Genomic DNA, 18874 nt, shown 5'->3' with positions numbered 1-18874 from the left:
TATGACTTGAAGAATGTTAAAGAAAAGGAGGGATTATGGGATGTAGATGTAGTTTAGGGATATACATGTGTGTGTGTGTGTGTATATATATATATATATACAGAGAGAGAGAGAGAGAAATGTGCAATCAAACCTGAGTGATCGAATTAAACTGTTAGACATTTTGGACGAAAATTTTGTTAGCTTGTCAACCTTAATTTGTAAAGTGGTCCCAATACCCAAACCCAAAATGCAAGTTATGCAACCTCCAAAACAAAGAAAAGAAAAAACGCGTTTCTCACTCGGGTTCTTCATTATTGAATGGGTAAATTACTAATAACTTCCATTCCTCTCTGGTTTCATGTAAATTGTAAATTTAATGGGAAATAGCCTATGCAATGTCATTTACTGAAATGCCATTAGTGCACTTACTTAAATACGAAATCAAACAACAACTTAACCACTTGTACAAAACTATAGAGGGTTTATGTGGATAAAAGTAAAAATTACAGCGGATAAAGTGGATATTTATGAAAATAATAAGAGAATTAACTCGATATTATTATTTTATCACATAGATTTTTAGAGTGCATGTAGTCTAATAGTCATAACTGGTTATACATTTCGTTCATTTTCACTTTTCATTAAATAACAGGGGGTTATATGCTATTTTGAAATCTTAGGAGCTCATCTGGCATTATACAAAATTATAGGGGTTCATATGTAACTAATCCTTATTTAATTGGTTCAATCCATTCTGTGAACTTTTCAATATTTTTCAGAATTGAACATGATTACATGTTTACACAAATAATAAAGAAATCACCAGATACTCATTCAATGGATTAAAAGAATCAAATTGGTTAAAAATCGACAATTTAGAGACTAACCAAGGCAAAATTATTAATTTAAAGACTAAACCTATTCTAGTAAAATGTAAAACCATCTGTCTGGTTGATGAGTTTTACCAAAAAACCATCTGTCTGGTTGATGAGTTTTACCAACCTTGGTGGGTATAACTAGTGTTGTTGATACACATATATGATGTTTGGTATGCTTATAAGTATTTATCACCATGAAAAAAAAATCCAAAACTAGGTAATCGCATTATAGACCAAATTAGGCAGTATCAATCCATTATCAAATTTGAGGGTGCAATATTAAAGAAAAAATAGAAAAAGGAAACAGCGGCAAGACTGCCCACATTATTGCAAATACCAATTTAATCTCTCTTTCTTAGGTTCCATTTGATAAAAGCTGAATCTAAATTCTGAAGCCTGAATTCTGAAATTTGAATATTGAAATAATTAATTTGCTGAATTTTAAGCACTGAAAAGAAATATATGAATGTCTAAATTTTAATGTTAAATATATTTATACTGTTTAATAAATATTTATAACTGAATGCTTAATAAGTTTAATTTGATAATTTTGCCCTTATATCTTTTCATTCAAAAAAGAAATAGAACCTATGATTTAATTAACTTAAAATTATTAGGTATGAAAATGATAATATTTATTTTTAAATCAAATTAATATAAAAGATGAAATATATTTTATGAAAAGTATGGAGAAGATGTGAAAAGCATTAAAAAGGGAGAAAAAAGGAACAAAAAATCGTTAGATAGAGAATATCAGGTTATTTAATTAGGTAAGAATTTTGAATATAATTAACTAACAATGGTAGATTTGGTAGATAAGATAAGGTAGTTGAAGTAATTCTATTGATTCTTATCAAAATTAAGCATTCAATTAGGATTCTTGTGTTGAAAAAAATATATACAAGTTCAACACTGCTTAACAAGTTCAATAGATAGATTTTCATTTATCAAACGCTCAAAACATTTGAATGTTTGAAAAGATTCAGTTTCAACACTTTTTTATGTTATCAAACAGACCCTTAGTCCCCAATTCATCTTTCTTTCAGTTTAGTCCCCAATTCATCTTTCTTTCAGGATAGTATACAACCAGGAGACGAGTAAGAGTGGTTGGTTACGTGAAGCATCAGGCTAAAACTAGAAGGAGAAAATTCAAACCAGGAGAAGACTAAGAGTGGCTGGCTTCGTGGGAGAAGAAATAGTAGGAAAAGTAGTACGGGTTACAAGGTTTTTCTAATTTTCTGGTTTGACTCTTAGACTTTTTGAAAACTGTTAATACGCTGAGAAATATTTTATAACTCAATATGACAGTCATAAATTGTAGTTTGTTCTTGAAATATGCCCCAAAACTTAATTCTAAACTTATAGAGTATAAATCAAATTGTATAATTGCTACTTGATTAATTTATTGGTTGTATTTTCTTGTTAAATAGCTTGAAGCATCAAACATTTTATAAATATATATTTCTTGATTTTAACGTTCTTTTAGTTATTTTACATGGAAATTTGATTTAAAGTAAAATCTATTATTGACATAATCTAGTTTTTTGTATTGATATGACCAGTCAAAACCCTTTAACCCTTAACCGTTAAACTTGTCTGAATCGTTATCCGGTTCAAATTTTAAAACACAGGGTAAAACATCTTGGGGCGTCGAGCTGGGGGAGGGGATGGTCCAACTAGCTGTACACCCAACAGTGCCCAATCTTATGAAACGGCTCTCGGGGCATTAAACTCTTACCCCACAGCTTTAAAAGGCATAGAAGAAGGAAGCCAGTCATGAAAGATGGAATGATCACAAGAAAAGAGCGAATGATTAAAAAGTCATTAAACTAATAAGTATTAAACTAATAAGTATGGCATGGATCAGTTATCAAACTTTTTAATTTTTGCAGTCATAAAGATCGTTAAACTGGTAAAAACTAACCATCAAAATTATTTTGTCAAATTCTACTGATAAAACAACCGGTAAATCATTAAAAATCAATGACCTTTTTTGACAAAATGACCTTTGGCAAGGGGCTGTTTTAAGAGTATAATTTGACAAAATTACCTTATTGACCCGTTTTTGCCAGTTTAGTGATATTTGTGGCCACAAAAAAAGTTTAGTGACTGACTTGTGTCTTACTTAATAGTTTAGTAACCTTTTTGGCAATTCACTCCAAGAAAAATCGAAAAAAAACAATGGAAACGATTAAGCAACTGATGTAAAGAGACTTGATCAGAAGACAAGCAAAGAGATTAAGAGTCCGAAATAAAGTACTAGTAGGAGTCATGGACTAATGCGTGCGGCGGCGATGTTAAGAGTGGGATATAGGGTTGGGATGCTTTTATTTGCTATTAGAGCCCCTCAAGCTTTGATATTGTTGAAACTTATCCTATACAAACATTGAATTAACCCCAAATTTTTCAGATATATATATATATATATATCTTCTATAGATATTACTTTTATTTTATTATTAAATATCCAAATCCTTGGGACTCATGCCCCACGCCTCGGGGCTTATGCCCCTATATTAATAACCTAAAAAATGCGTAACGCCTTGCATAATACCTCTACCTTTTAAAGTGGTTGAGCCAACTTAAGATTGTAGATGACAATGGATATGGAAGATGGTAATGAATATGCAAAATAACAGTGATGGTATGTATGCACATTGAAGTTTTTTTGGATGCGGAAGACTACAGTGAATCTACTTTAAAGTGATTTAAATTTTTTGCATTATAAATGAAAATAGTTTAATTATATTTACTCATTCATTTGTTCTGTTGTTTTTGCATTACAAATTGTTTGCCAACGGTTATTTTGTGAAAATAACGATTAGAGTATTTAAAAATCCATTCTCTGCTGTCACCTTCTAAAATTTCATTATCATTACACAAGAAATACACTACCGCAAGTAACTAGTGATAGGTCGCAATTTTGTCATTTATTTTATAATTAATTTCCTCCTATTAGCTTAGTAATTGTGCATTAGTTGGTGGATTCTATTCATTTTTGACATTTGTGCTTATCGCAGGGAGTTGGAACAAAATATCGTAAAAAGGTGCGAATTCTCACTATAATTGCTAATTGATGCGGGACATCCAGAATTGCAAGGCGGGATCACAAAGTCTATCAATTGATGCAATAGCTGGTCATATGTCCTTGGTGAACATGAGATATGCAGGATTAATTCCTATAGCAATTAGTAAAAGAATTTAAGTAGTGGTAGGAAACCGGAGACTAAAGTGAATTTTGTTTCCTTATTTATAGGCCAAAAGGGCGGCAGACGAGGAAAAATCCGAGTAGGACTCTTTCCCTGTATTCCTCTTAGTAGCCGGATGGGAAGTAGAAAATTCGGTAGGAAGAAGTCTTTTTTTTTTGACGAAAGTTAGATACATAAACCTAATCCCAGAAGAAACCTCAAAAGCCGGCAACTTTTGAGGTCCACCCAGTATAACTACCCTTGCAGGAATTTGCCTCTTGACCTGTTCCTAAGAAATGGCTTTTTTTTTTACGAAAGTTAGATACATAAACCTAATCCCAGAAGAAACCTCAAAAGCCGGCAACTTTTGAGGTCCTCTCAGGGACTTATAAACCCAACCCCAAATCCCCCAAGAACCGATGTGGGATGGCAACCCCACAAGGGCACGGTAGGAAGAAGTCGTCAGACAACTTTTTGATTACTTTTTTGGTTTTTGGACTTTTCGGCTGTCTCTTTTCTCGGCTGACTATTCATTGCTTTTGATTATATTGGATTTTGAGATTTCTTGCGAAGAATGCCGTCAACTAATAACTCTACAATTTCGCGTGAATTGTTTTCAATGGAGATGAATTAAGTCTCTACTTCTAGTCAAGAAATAGTGGAGGATTTGATTCAACTTAAATTATGAGATCAAATTGATTTTACTTTTCCCATTATTTTTTAGTATTCGTCTATTTCCTGTTTTATTTTCTTATGGTTGTTGTATTATTCAATTATCCTGGACTCAGATGTTAGATTAATTCAATAGTCTAAAACCAATTAGAATAATTAAATCCGTAATTGTTTGAGTGTTTTAAATTAGTGGTAACTGACATAATTGGAGTTGTATCAGGGAAATATACGGGCTAATTTGTAAACAATCCTCATAGCGTGTTATTTGATTGGAACAGGGTTTCTCTAAATCTTAAAGTAATTGTGAAATTGAATTCTACGGTCGTACCTAGGGTTATTTTGCAATTAGGGCAAAAGCCAACAGTCGTACCTTAACTATCGATGATTAAGGAGAAATTGACTGTCATCGCTCACTCGGTAGTTATAACTTATTTATCAGATCATAAATGGGATTATTCTTCCATCAATAATCAATTAGGAGAACCATTTCCGAAATTACTTCTTGACGAGAGTTTGTCCAATACTATTTGAGTTTTCATAATTTTCCATTTAATTTTTATTTAATTGCAATAGTCGATTAGCATAGTTTATTGTTAATTTCTATAAAACCCCCCATAACTTGAACTTTAGAAGAAACGAATTACTCTCAATCCCTGTGGAATCGACCATGCTCACTACGATATACAAAAATTGTATTTTTCTCGAGTAGGCAATTATTATTGCACAGGTTCGACAACCTGTGAACTAGCTTACCTTTCTTGATACATTAGTTTAACTACTTGTGCTCATAAAATTTGTATGCCTCTCTCTGGATGAAAGTTTTGTAACTAATCAATCGAATGAAATTTGAGATTCAAATGGTTAGGATCACTTTTACATTATCATCGACATATGGTGTGATATTACAAAAATTTGCTAATAATTACGTGTTAAAGATTTCAAATTATTTGTTCTCGTTGAATTGTTATGCCATTTCGTATTAGAAATATTTTTTCACTAGCTATTTTGATAAAATGATGATTAGAGTACTTTAGAATCTATTTTGTGCTGCGAAATAGCCAAGTGAACAATCATTCTTTGTAAATTTTGCTCGAATGAGTAAACGTTATTTTGTTTATCATTTTTATAGTTTAGTTCCCTATACTCATATTTTTGTGTAACTTTTTAATTGAAAGCTTTTTTCAAAAAACTGAAAAAATATGGCTCTCTAGATCATTTTTGCATTATAAATGCAAATAGCTTAATTATATTTACTCATTCATTTGTTCTGCAGTTTTGCATTTCAAATTGTTTGCCAACAGTTATTTTGTGGGATTTAAAAATCCATTCTCTGCTGTCACCTTCTAAAATTTCATTATCATTACACAAGAAATACACTACGGCAAGTAACTAGCTTACCTTTCTTGATACATTAGTTTAACTACTTGTACTCATAAAATTTGTATGCCTCTCTCTGGATGAAAGTTTTATAACTAATCAATCGAATGAAATTTGAGATTCAAAACGTTAGGATCACTTTTACATCATCATTGACAAATGGTGTGATATTACAAAAATTTGCCAATAATTTCGTGTTAAAGATTTCAAATTATTTGTTCTCATTGAATTGTTGTGCCATTTCGTATTAGAAATATTTTTTCACTAGTTATTTTGCTAAAATGATGATTAGAGTACTTTAGAATCTATTTTGTGCTGCGAAATAGCAAAGTGAACAATCATTCTTTGTAAATTTTGCTCGAATGATTAAATGTTATTTTGTTTATCATTTTATAGTTTAGTTCCCTATACTCATATTTTTGTGTAACTTTTTAATTGAAAGCTTTTTTCAAAAATCGCATTAAACTGAAAAAATATGGCTCTCTAGATCATTTTTGCATTATAAATGCAAATGTAATCAAGAAATGGAATTGAAATGCAAAATTACTAAATTTTGCTACCATTAATCAAGAACTACTGAGCTAAATAAAAAGTCTTCCATTTCTCATTTAACATCTTAATTATTTGTACTGGCTTTATTTGTTCTTGAATTTCATGCTACAAACTATTTGCCAAAGGTTATTTTGTGAAACTAATGATTCGAGTGCTTAAAAAAACCATTTTCTGCTATCTCTTCCAAAATTGCTCCGTCATCATACTAGAAATGCACTACGGCTAGTGACTAGCTTACTTTTCCTTGATACAATAGTTTAGGAAAATGCTTCGGTAACGATAAGTTACCATAACTTGTCAATATTTTACATTAAAACTAGGGGAGTGCCCACGTATCGCGTGGGTGTTTGGTGCCTGTGGGTAAAGAAGTGTTTTCGCTAAATTAAAAATAGTACACTGTGCGAAATAATTAAAGGCAGGTACGGTTACGAGACAAACAACATAAGAGCCACCCAATAATAGAATCAACAAGTTCCTAAAGACAAATAAGTAGATGCAGCAAATTCCCAAAAATGTACGGACAAATAGGTCTCCCATGATCCAGATAGATAATAGAATAGTTCAAAAGGACATTATGCATGTCTACTTATTTAGTGATAGTAATAGTAGTAAAATCTTTTAGATGCTATAATAGGCTGCATTCAGATACGTTGCTTCTTGGTGGTTTCTTCATTTTGTTTTGCAGGGGTTGTACCACTGGTTCCTTCACTGGACTTTGTAGACGGTGAGGGTGGCAAAGTGGTTGAGCTGTCTCTTTTTTTTGTCTCCACCGCTTGTATTGCAGCATCCATTTGTGTTCCTTTAGAGTTGATGTCTGGGTTGTCGGCTACTTCAGTTGCGCTTATTGCACTTCCGGTATTCCAAGATGCAGATGTTGTTCCATAGTTGGTAGTGTACTTTCTTATGATTGCAAGCTCTTCTAGGGTGGAGTTTCTGACATGAGCAATGATAGCTATGTATTTGGCTGCAGCTGCTGAATTGTATGTATTTTGGGTCTTCTTCACCAAACAAAACTAAGTTGTTTTGTTTGATAAAATCCTCAATGGTGTTGTAGTCCAAATTTTTCTGTAATGGGTTGTTACAATGCTTAGATTAGTTGGATGAGACAAGATGTGTGCGAATAAAAGTGATTTTACTTATATGTGGTTGAAGTGTGTTTAAGGTTAAATTTGTTTCTTTACCTCTTTTTCTTGCTTCTGGATTTCATCAATGGTGAAAGGGAGCAGCTACTCAGCATCATTGCCGTTGAGATCAAAGGTGATTGAACCAGTGTGATCTGTAAGCTGGACTGTCAATCTACATCTGTTATGATGAGTCAGTTGTCAACATCAAGTAAATTTACCATTATAAATAATTTATGTCGGATCATTTTAAGTAAACTAAAAGTCAGCTAAAGAGGTAGGAGGAATTTTAAGTGGGGGAGTGTGAACAATGTAATTCTTAGTAGAGGACATATACCCTGGGCTTACACGAATGCGGTTGTGGCATGAGGTGCAGTCAAATTCCAAGTTTGGTCTTGCTCTAAGGTACTTGTAGCAGAGAGGGCATGAATTGTACCACATTTTTTGGCTTCGATCAAGTAGGTTTGGTATTCCTCTTATCCAATATGGTCGCTTCTGTTGGTTTGTTGTAAAGCTGTTTAGATGGAATTTAAATATAATGAGGGTAATAGAGATGATGTGATTACCGTGTTTGTAGTTGTCAAGCTCTTGATAGTGACAACTCTGTCATCGACTGGAGCTGGGAGGAGATTTAAGCGATCTGCATATGTTCTTTCTGCAATGAATTTCAGGAATGTTTCCTGATTTTTGCTTGACCTACATGTATGAAAATGTATAAGGTAATGGAGGTATGATGTGAAGATTGGTCTTTAAGAATAAGGTGTTTAATAGTTTATGTTCAAAGGGTGACATTACCAAGTACGCAGCGCGTTTGCTTGAGTAGTTGGAGGATTAATCAAGATAGAACTTGCAAACTTTGTTGACAGATTCAAAGCTAGGTGGGACAGAGAATAGTTTACTTTTGTTAAAAATATACAATAGAGATAATTAGAAGCATTAATGTATTCAAATGCGTATACTTACTATGATAGGATGTTGCTTTGACTCTTAGAGCAGCAATGACTGGTTGGGTATGGATCATGTCAGATATTTGTTGGCCTTCATCAAATTCATGCTCACCCCAAAGTGTCAAGACAATAGGTTGGGAGCTACATGTGTAAGATAGTAGGTATTATATGAGCGTGTGTTATTATGCTTAACTGATTGGATAGAATGTGTACCTTTCATTGACTATGATGATTTCTCTGGTAGGTGTGGGTCCTCTCATGTTTCTTGGGTTAACGTGGATAGTAACTCCAAGCAGATCTGAGAAGTATAGAAATGCAGGCAATTTAGATGATTATATATAGGGTACTATGTCGAGATTCAAATATTACCTATTTCTTCATCCATGTCAATGTGCTCATAGATTTTGTCATAAGGTTTGAAGTGGAAGACATCTGGTAGCATTGGGGGCTCTGGTTCATTAACTTGCTGCACCACAGTTGAATTGTCAATAACCCAACAGTACTCATTAGTATAAGTACTGTACCTAGGCTGGACTGTCTCCAGTTTGGCATTAGAGATATAGTATCTTCGAAATGGCTGGAAATGTCTCTTGAAAAAGTGTATGTCACCACCATATATCATTGCTTGTGCTCTTCTTCCCTGAAATAGAAAAGATGCACTTTGTGAATGGGTATGTTATAGGATAACATGTGAGTTCAGAGTAGTTGCACAAGCCCAGCTATTTAGCTGACTATTTGCAGTAATTAGAAATTTATGGAAAGACCGTTGTGTCTTTAACTGCATTATTACTACTCATTCATGGTGTAAGCATCACAGCACAGTATTTTCAATGTCTTTAAAGGTTGAAATGTTTGCAGTATACAAGGAACACTTTTACTCCAGTACAATTTGCTTCTACCCCAGTACTTTTACCCCAAAAAAAGGATGCGGAGGAGTACGCAAAGAAGAAGGGTCAAGGAGAGAATGAGGGTGGGAAAAGTAATGTGGGTATGGCTGATAAGAGTAAGAGAGGAAGGCAAAGCTTTGAGATCATTGTACGAAAAGTGATAAAAGAGATTCGTAGCTATGTGGCAGGATGGAGGAATGTACCGAATACAAGAGACAATTGGCTACTCAGCCTTAGTTGAGATTTTCCACAAGGCATTTTTCTCAAATATGGGTAAATAGGTAGCATTAATAGGATGAAGCAGAATACTGTATAGCATATTCTTTTGCTCTGGTATACTATTTGCACTTGTTTCTCACTTTGCATCCTTCATTTTCATCTAATACCAATTTATCCTTCTTAAACCTTGGTGAAAAGTGCCATTGAAGTTTCTTTTTTATTTATTTATTTATTTTGGCCTTTCAACGTGTTTTTTCTTTTCCATCTATTGTTTTACAATGCAACATAGTTTAATAATAGACATTTAATAATAGTTTTATTAACTGCAAAAGGTAACAATTGTGTCAAATAATTCAAACCATTATGTGCGGAAGAATAATAGGATAAATTGACAACCTTTTCTTCTAAGTTGCTAATTGATTATTCATAGCATTGTAAAAGTATTGGTCATTTGATCAACTATTTACATCTAATATCATACTATTTGTATACCAAAGGCATATTCAATTGAACATTCTATTATAACCAATTCATGTAAATATGCTAATGTTCATAACAAATCAAGTACTTACGGTGAAAAGTTACAAATACAAAGATTGCACCAATAGAGCATGAGAACAGAAAATAATAGAATCCATTCCAAGTATGCAAAGGAAAACAAACACATGCAAAAACATTTGCAAGAAAACGTATAAAGAAGGAAAAAAAAAGAAAAAGGTATAAGTCCCGAGCTGGGCATATTTTGTCCAATAGTCCTTCAATTCCAAACAAAGTGAGGGCTAAGTGCTGATAAATATGATTGAAGGGGCAAAGTTAATTCTACAAAGGGGTTGTGTAAGTCACCCCAGAGATCCTTACTCTCCTAATTTGTCTTCTGTTGCATGAACTATGTGTCCTCTTTCCCGCATCAGGAATTACAGGCTTACTCTCAAGATGATGAGGGCAGATGTTGGTTTTGGGATTGGAAGAGTTGCAGCGTTTTCAAGACCCTTCAATGATTAGATGAGTTTGATATTTAGTCAAAGGTAATCTCTGATCTGGAATTGGCTATAATCACATGACAATTGACTAACGGGAGGTAACACTATAGACATGAGCACAAATGCTGCACATAGTATTGAAATTCTGGAATTGGTATTCGGGAGAAAATACAATTATTGTTCTGGATTCATAGGATATACATATGTTTAAGAATTAGGCACTAAAAGTTTTTCTCTCTATTTGCGTTTACAAAAGAATATGATCGAGTAACTACCCCACTTATTTTGTGTTAATCTCTTATGAAAGCTGGCTGCTAGTTCATAGGGAGTTTAACCCAGACAATTACCTGTTTGTTAAGGGGTATTATATACAGACCTGTGTGAGAGAGTTGAGGAAAGATGAAGAAGGAAAAGAACATTTCCAACCAATGAAACTATGAACATAACAGTATACAAACTTGTGAGAGAGAGGGAGAGAGATAGGAAGAGAGAGAGAGAGAGTTCCAAAGAAACTTCAAAGCACCAATCTTTCCATAATAGAAAAGATTTCTCCTATAAAGGCAAATCCTCCACCCCCCAAGCATTCCCTTAAAATTGTCTCCGATGGAGTTTAAAGGTCATGGCTTTTAGGAAAAATGAGGCAAAACAAGAACAAGCTATGACTGCGAATATTCAACATTTGAATGAAGATTCAACAGAGCTTAAATAATAAAATTCGTATGAAGATTCGGCCCTCAAAGTACTATACTGGGACATACGAGAAAGCAACAGTGGGAAAGGGGAATTACTCTAAGCTCCATTTAACCAGCAGGGAAAAGTCTAAGAAATATCAAAGAACATAGGAGCAGTCCAAAGTAAAAAGTAATTGTCTATTAATATCAATTTGGTCAAAAGTAAAATGAGATGTTAAACATGTCAAGTGCACAGCATCTAGCTATCAAATTCTGAGCAGGGAAAAATAACATAAAAAGAAATGATTGTAGACAATTAAGTATTACCTCGGCATCAACAAAGATCAGTTTCTGATATGGGGTTCCTTTTCTTGAAACTTGAGGTTTCTGTTTCTCTAGAACCTGGCCAATTATGGTCCAATCATTCAATTCTGGGTTGATCTCATAGAACGGAACCAAGTTATTGTCCATTTTCTTTGGGAGTATTGCTGCAAAAAGCTAGGTAAATAAATATGTTAATAAAATATTTATAGATAATGTACATACAGCAGATGCATTTAAACATGTATAATAAGACTATGCAGTAGCTAAGTGCAAAACTTCTTAGTAGACTATATTTGGAGTCAAATTGTCCAATGTAGTATCATGTATAGGTGGTCTTATAAGGACCTTTACAGAATTGCTACTTTTGGCGCTTGAAATGGCAACATAAAGTTGCCCATGTGAAAACACAGGCTCACGAAGATATATGCCAACAAAGTCTAAAGTTTGGCCCTGAGCTTTATTGATAGTCATTGCAAAACATAGCCGTACAGGAAATTGTATCCTTTCAATGGAGATTGGACAATTAGGATCATCTTCAATTCTAAAGCAAATCCTGTGCAGAAATACTTGCTTTCCACTGTATTCACCTGAGCTTATAACAGCATCTATTACATTAGGTTTCAAGGATCTGCACACAAGTCTAGTGCCATTACATAGCCCCTCAGGTGGATCAATGTTCCGAAGCAACATAATTGGTGTATTTTGCTTTAGAGTTAATTGGTGTGGAGGTAACCCATTAGGCGTGAGGCTGTTTATGAAATCTTCTAGAATTGCTTGTTGAGAAGGATCTAGGCATGCGTCACGACTTATATAGTCGAAAGAAGCTCCTGGAAATTGCTGAATTAGTGAATCATTGATCTCATCTACGAAATCATTTTTTGTAGTCAGGATAGATCTATTGATTCCAGAATAGTTGCTGCTAGCAAATATTGAAAAATCTGGATACACTGTATTGATTAGAGCAGCTAATGATTCTTCTTCAGTTGAATATCTAATGAGCATTTTTGAAGGTATCTCAACATTTTCGTCCTTTACTACTGGCTTTGTTCCATTGCCAATCCGCAGTAGATATTCCGTGAAATTGGGCCAGATGTGGCCAGATATCTCAACATTTGCTCTCATGTTCACTCTCAATTGTATCTTTTGCAACTGTGGCCAGATGTAAAACTTTATTAAACTGGACCAACAAAATCAGATTTTGAACCTCTAACAACAACTGGTAATACTTGTCTGAAATCTCCTCCAAAAACAATCATCATCTTTGATCCAAATAGATCAGAATTATCCACAAGATCCCTGAATAATTTGTCAACTCCCTCAATCCCTACTTTATGTGTCATTGGTGCTTCATCCCAAATAATTAACTTGGCCTGTTGTAGTAGCTTTGCTAAGGAACTTTGTTTACTCACTTTGCACATTTTATTTGGGTTCATGTCCAGTGGAATTTTGAAACGGGAGTGTGCGGTACGACCTCCTGGAAGTATAGCTGCTGCAACTCCACATGAAGCAGTTGCTAATGCTATGTATCCTTTTGATCTCACTTGTGCTAATAGTGCTCTATATAGAAATATTTTACCTGTTCCTCTATGACCATCAACAAAAGAACAACCCTTACCTTTGACAAAGACAGCTTCAATGATCAAATCAAATGCTGCTTTTTGTTCCTCATTTAACATAGATATTGCAGATAAATCGCTGTCTGAAACTTTTATGCTGATCTCGCTCAATGTATCTCTTGTATTTTTTTCAGCTTGATCAAACTTCAATATTCTGGGAACTAAAGATTATGTATTAATGTTCTTTCCCATTGACTCTAAAAATCTGCTGATTTCATTTAAGACTTTGTATTCTATTTGATCAGCAGATAGATGGGCCATTGTGGTAAAATCCTCCGACATGGAATCCTTGAACTTTAACCATAATGATCTAGCATCAGCAGGAGGAAAATAAACTAATAAAGTAGCAAACAACCTTTTAAAAATGTAAGGCATGTGGAATAGTGCTGCCTCTTCTAGACATTGCTCTTGAGGATTGTTTGATTGAAATAAACCTCTTATGATTGCAGCTTCTCTAAATGTGTCGACAGTTACACCATTGAATGATCTTAGATCAGCAAATGACTTAGGACCCTTCACATTCAGCAATAATAGTCTTAAGAAATATCGCTCTCCCTCAGTTGGATTTGCAGTTACAATTCTCCCTATGCAGTTTCTCTGCTTCCTAACCTCCCATAATTTCTTTCCAGGGTACCATACAAAATATTCAGGAAATTCTTTGTAGGTACATTTTAATTTCTTTGTTGTTGGATCTGTAGCATTCATTCTAAAGAATTCAGTCAGCATACTTTTTTTGGCATGTTTGTTTTTCATTAGATCTCGCAGGTCATCATCATCCTTAAAAGTCATTGACTGATAATTTTCTAAGTGAAGTTGAAGATGGATCACTGCTGGGTATATATCAAATAGGGAAAACCTGTAAATTCGCCAAATAGCCTCTATTAGAGATACCCACCTTGTGGCTTGGTATTCTTTGATTTCATCTATTTCAGAAGAATTAGTATCAGAATTCACCAAGAAATGAATTTTATCATGGCCCTTGTATATATATTTGTATGTGAATTTCACTACCTTTATTGTTGAGCAGATTTCCACATCAATATGACAATTTAATTTTGCTAGAAGCTAGGCATTGTACGGTACCACCCACCTATTATCCAATTTATGACCTCGTACAAAGACTTTTCTTCCATTATTTCTTCGCCTATAAACTGGATAAGAGTTTTCACCATGCCGTGTTTTTTCTGTCCAATCCTTAGGGTATTTGTTTTTGCATTTTTTGGTAGCAGTTCCTTGCATACAATCATTATCAGGCTTTTTGTCACCACAAGGGCCATGTATCATGTGTTTTCAGACCATTTTAAACAAGTATTTTTGTTCCACAGGGTCAGGCAACTCAGCTGATACAATTTGGTCATATGATTCTGTTGAGTAAAGTTTAGAAGCAGGATGCAAAATGATGAGGAAGTGAGCATGTGGTAATCCACGTTTTTGGAATTCTACAACATAGGTGTAAGCTGCAACTTTTCCAAAAATTTCCTTTTTAAAAAGTTCTTCATTCAATAATTCAAGTTTTGCATGGAACACTCTTGCGGATAAGTCAACTCTATTTTGTGATTCATCAGTTGGCAGCATATTTTTTTTAATCTCTGGCCATGAGGGATTATAGGTCATAGTAAAAAATATATCAGGTTTTCCATACTTCTGTACCAAGCTCATGGCATTAACATAATGCCTTCTCATATCTCGAGACCCTCCTATAAATGAAGCGGGTAAAATCACCCGCTGACCAACCTTTGAACCTTTAGACACGCCTTCAACAACAGAATCCATCACTCCTTGCAGTTGTTCAGTCCTTATTAATTTTTGTCTCTTCCTATGGAAGTCAAGTCACTGTGTCTCTATTTTCACGTACATGTCGACTACATACTGTTGGAATGCACGAGCAGAGTTCAAAATACCAGGTGTATTCTATTCTCGCATCTGAAATCTATATGCATAATATTCCCTCATCGACACATATTCATTTGAATCTTGGTACTGGTTAAAAGTTGTTATACAAAGGGAAAAAGTTCATTTGGTTACTTACTTGTAATGTTTTGTTAATAGATTAGAATTAGAGCTTATTTGTAATACTAACCTTGCTCCTCAGATTGTATTATTTCGTTAGCAGATTTGAAACTGTGTAAAGTTGCATTATCTGTATATGTTTAGCACATCTTTTTCTTTTTTTTTTGGGTTCCCAGTTCCGGATCTCCTAATTCCTGGTTGCCATCCTGTTTCGCCTAGGGGAAATAGTAATGGATACTGCAGAGGATCATAACAACCGTAATAATATTGAACTCTATGGCTTTCTCCATCTTGAGTGTACACCTGAATATGCCTAGAATATGTTTGTTCTGAGCCTTCACCCTCAACCCAAAGCGCTACCACTTGAGACATAGTTGGCTTGTTGAAAACTCTTTGATCACTATCACAATGAGTTTTGAGAACTATCTAATAGGATTCTAAATTGGGGACATGTCTTAGACTACGGAAGAAGCAGGCATAAGGATTGTTTTTCATAACTTCAATGAGCTTTAAGACCACATTCTCACTGAGTTCTGTAGAAAAAGCCATTCGATTCTCCACCTCGCGTTCAGTATCATGGAAATATAGTTGTAAGAACATCCCTGAACCTCCATGAGGTATAAGTTGATTTATGTAATGATAGGTCTGTCCCTGTATCTTAAATGTGTATATCCCGTTTGTTCTCTTACATAATGACTTGTCATAGTGGACCCCAAACGATGTAAAGGCAAACATGCTATTATAGGGTCTTACGTATGTCCTAAAACATAAGGCTTCTTCGGTTTGACCCATAAGTAATTCAACCAATACATCTGGAAGCTTATTTTCTGTCAACACTACTTCTCCATCAGAACAGCAGAAATTAGGGGTTTCCGAATAGAATTTTTTTGCCTCGCAATACTTACAGTCAGCTACTTCTGGTAAAGTATCAGCTTCTAAGACAACGGAGGATAACAATTCAGTTCGCTTGGTCACAGCTTTGCCTACATATGAAAAAATTTGGTTTAGGCTCTTATATTATGTCATTTTAAAAAATTCTTAGCTTAGATGTGTATTCACCTTGTTTATGATGTCTAGGTTGCTTCTTTTTCGCAGTTTCTTTGTTCATTGCTGTAGATTGCAGTAATCAATGGGTTCAAGGTCGTTAGAAAGAATTTATTCTTATGTTTGGTTAGTTTCTTTGGGGTGTATGTATAAAATGGGTGGTGCTTTTATATATTTGAAAATTTTAACCTGTCCTTTGCTTTAATGTCGTCCCCTGAGAAGATGTTATCCTGTTGTTCACAACCACTGAAGTTGAGCATCCTATATTAATAATTGAAAGTCATCACTGCTTATGAAGATTGTACATCATGCTATAGACAACTAATTTCTTTTTAGAGTGTTACCTTCGGCTATAGTTATGTTGGGCAAATCTTTCATAGCTTCGGTCAACGGGTTCATACAACTACTGCATACTGGTGATTGGCCTAGAATTGGTCATTTTGAAGTTTAGTTTCGTAGTATATGTGAAACCTAAAGTAACATTACTCTAAAAATATAGAATGTCTATTCGCCAATGAACCTGAGTGTCGCTGTGGGGAACTATGCTGGCATGATTTCTGGGAGCAAACATCTGGGGCTGAGCCTATATATTTATGGGTAAAACAACATACATGTATTTTAATATTTTGTTTGCTTTTTACTTTAGTATTACAATAGACATAAATCTAGGCCATCAAACCTGCATTGTTAATTGAAGGTTCTGTTTCTTGGGGTGTATGTTTGCAGCTTGTTTCACTTGAGTAGTGCACATCTAAAAAATGAGGTTCAAACATTTGTCAGCATAGTGGAACCTATTTTATGTGTCATGGCTTCTTACAGAAAGACAGGCTACCTGTACTGTGTAAACTACTGTCATGATATTGTGTATCATTTGCATCTAAAGGCTGCTCCAATGACAATCTAGGCATTTCATCCTTGCTACTTTGCTGTTTTCTTCTTGTATAAGCCTCTCTGGCTTTTGCCGTTGTAGCTCTTTTTCTTCTTCAGTTAATGATGTGTACTTCGCCCTGGCTTTAGCATTTTGCTGACGCTTTCGCTCTTTTAACTTTATATCTTTACTTAGTTCAGTCATCTTAGGCTATAGCAACTTTACATCCTACAGTTTTCTGGGGTCAAAACAGGCTCTGTGATAAAGGCCTTAATAAGTATGCTACAGGTGAATTACATCATATACTATTCAGGGTTTTATTATCCTAGATAACAAACAGAACCGAAAGCTTGAACAGGGAATTAAATTTTAAGAAGATTCAAACACCCTAACCAACGGATACAGATCAAGTACATACACATCGAAGGCTAAAAGTACACACACGGCAAATGTAATTGCTTACAGTGCACACATATAGGTAGAAGCTAGCTATTTTGAAATTTATGTCTTCATTTTGGCCTCTAATTAGCTAGTTCATTATATTAGCTAGTACACATATTTTTCTTTTCTTGAGGGTACAGGGTTGTTTTCTGTTTCAAATATTTTGTATAGATAATTTCATGGTAAAAAGGAGGAACCTACCGAACCAAAGATTTTGATTTTTGAAGTCAGCTCAGGTAACATAAATTTCAAAATATTAGAATGTCTTGTTTGTGTCTTAGATGTTTCTAGCATCTTTATTACATTTTCTAATCGTTAAGAATCTGGTAAATCGGAATTAGTATCTTGAATTATTCCGCTATACAATGTCAGATCAGGTGTTGTAAACTACAACTTATTGGGATGGTTACTGTGTGTTTTAGATCTTAGCAGCAGTTTTAGTTAACTTGTTGATTATTAAGGCTTTTATCATCCCTATAAAGGCTATTTAAACAAAATTTCCTATTGCTATCTTTGTCTAACTTGTTTTAATAGATTACAGATAATAAGGATGGTAAAAGTTTGTCTAGTTTTGTATCTTGTATCTTTGTTTGACATATTTGATGTTTGTTTTCTGATTCAATTGTATACATAATTTGATGGTAATAAAAAGGATCTTGCTGGAGCAAAGATTATATCATTTGGTGTTTAATCAGTTGTTGACATCCATTCCAACCTGGGATTTCTTATTTGTGTTTTAGATTTTATTGCTTTCCTGAAAAAAATGGATTGCTGGATCTTTTCTATTTAATTAAATATATATCTATAGTTCTAGATTTACAGTCATTATAAAAATGTTAATTATCTAAAGGAATATTTATAAAAAAAAAAAAGAATATCTATCAAGTTTTTTATACGGTATACATTATTTGATGTATACTATCATATTATAGTAAAAGTATGTAAACAGATTTTTAAAAATTAGTAAATAATTGAACATTTAGAATACATTAATTTTCTAAATTTATTATGAATGACATATAGGATTATTATTAATTTTTGTATTTAAATTATTTATATTTGAATAAATTCATAATAAATAAAAAAACCATGTTTTT

The 18874-nt window shown here is 33.9% G+C and overlaps 1 protein-coding gene across 1 annotated transcript; it reads right to left on the bottom strand.

The window, feature by feature from the left end:
* Window positions 1-12077: 12077 nt before the first annotated feature.
* Window positions 12078-12920, bottom strand: LOC113777342 (ATP-dependent DNA helicase PIF1-like). Its single transcript, XM_027322374.1, has one exon. The coding sequence runs from the start codon at window positions 12918-12920 to the stop codon at window positions 12078-12080; it is 843 nt and encodes a 280-aa protein (XP_027178175.1).
* Window positions 12921-18874: the final 5954 nt, after the last annotated feature.

This window comes from Coffea eugenioides, chromosome 7, assembly GCF_003713205.1.
Source record: "Coffea eugenioides isolate CCC68of chromosome 7, Ceug_1.0, whole genome shotgun sequence".
Taxonomy (NCBI): Eukaryota; Viridiplantae; Streptophyta; class Magnoliopsida; order Gentianales; family Rubiaceae; genus Coffea; species Coffea eugenioides.
This window is presented reverse-complemented; position numbering and strand designations above follow the sequence as displayed.

Bases quoted from the DNA above. Each gene is read 5' to 3' on its own strand.
- LOC113777342 (XM_027322374.1), bottom strand. From the start codon at position 12,920: ATGAGAGCAAATGTTGAGATATCTGGCCACATCTGGCCCAATTTCACG.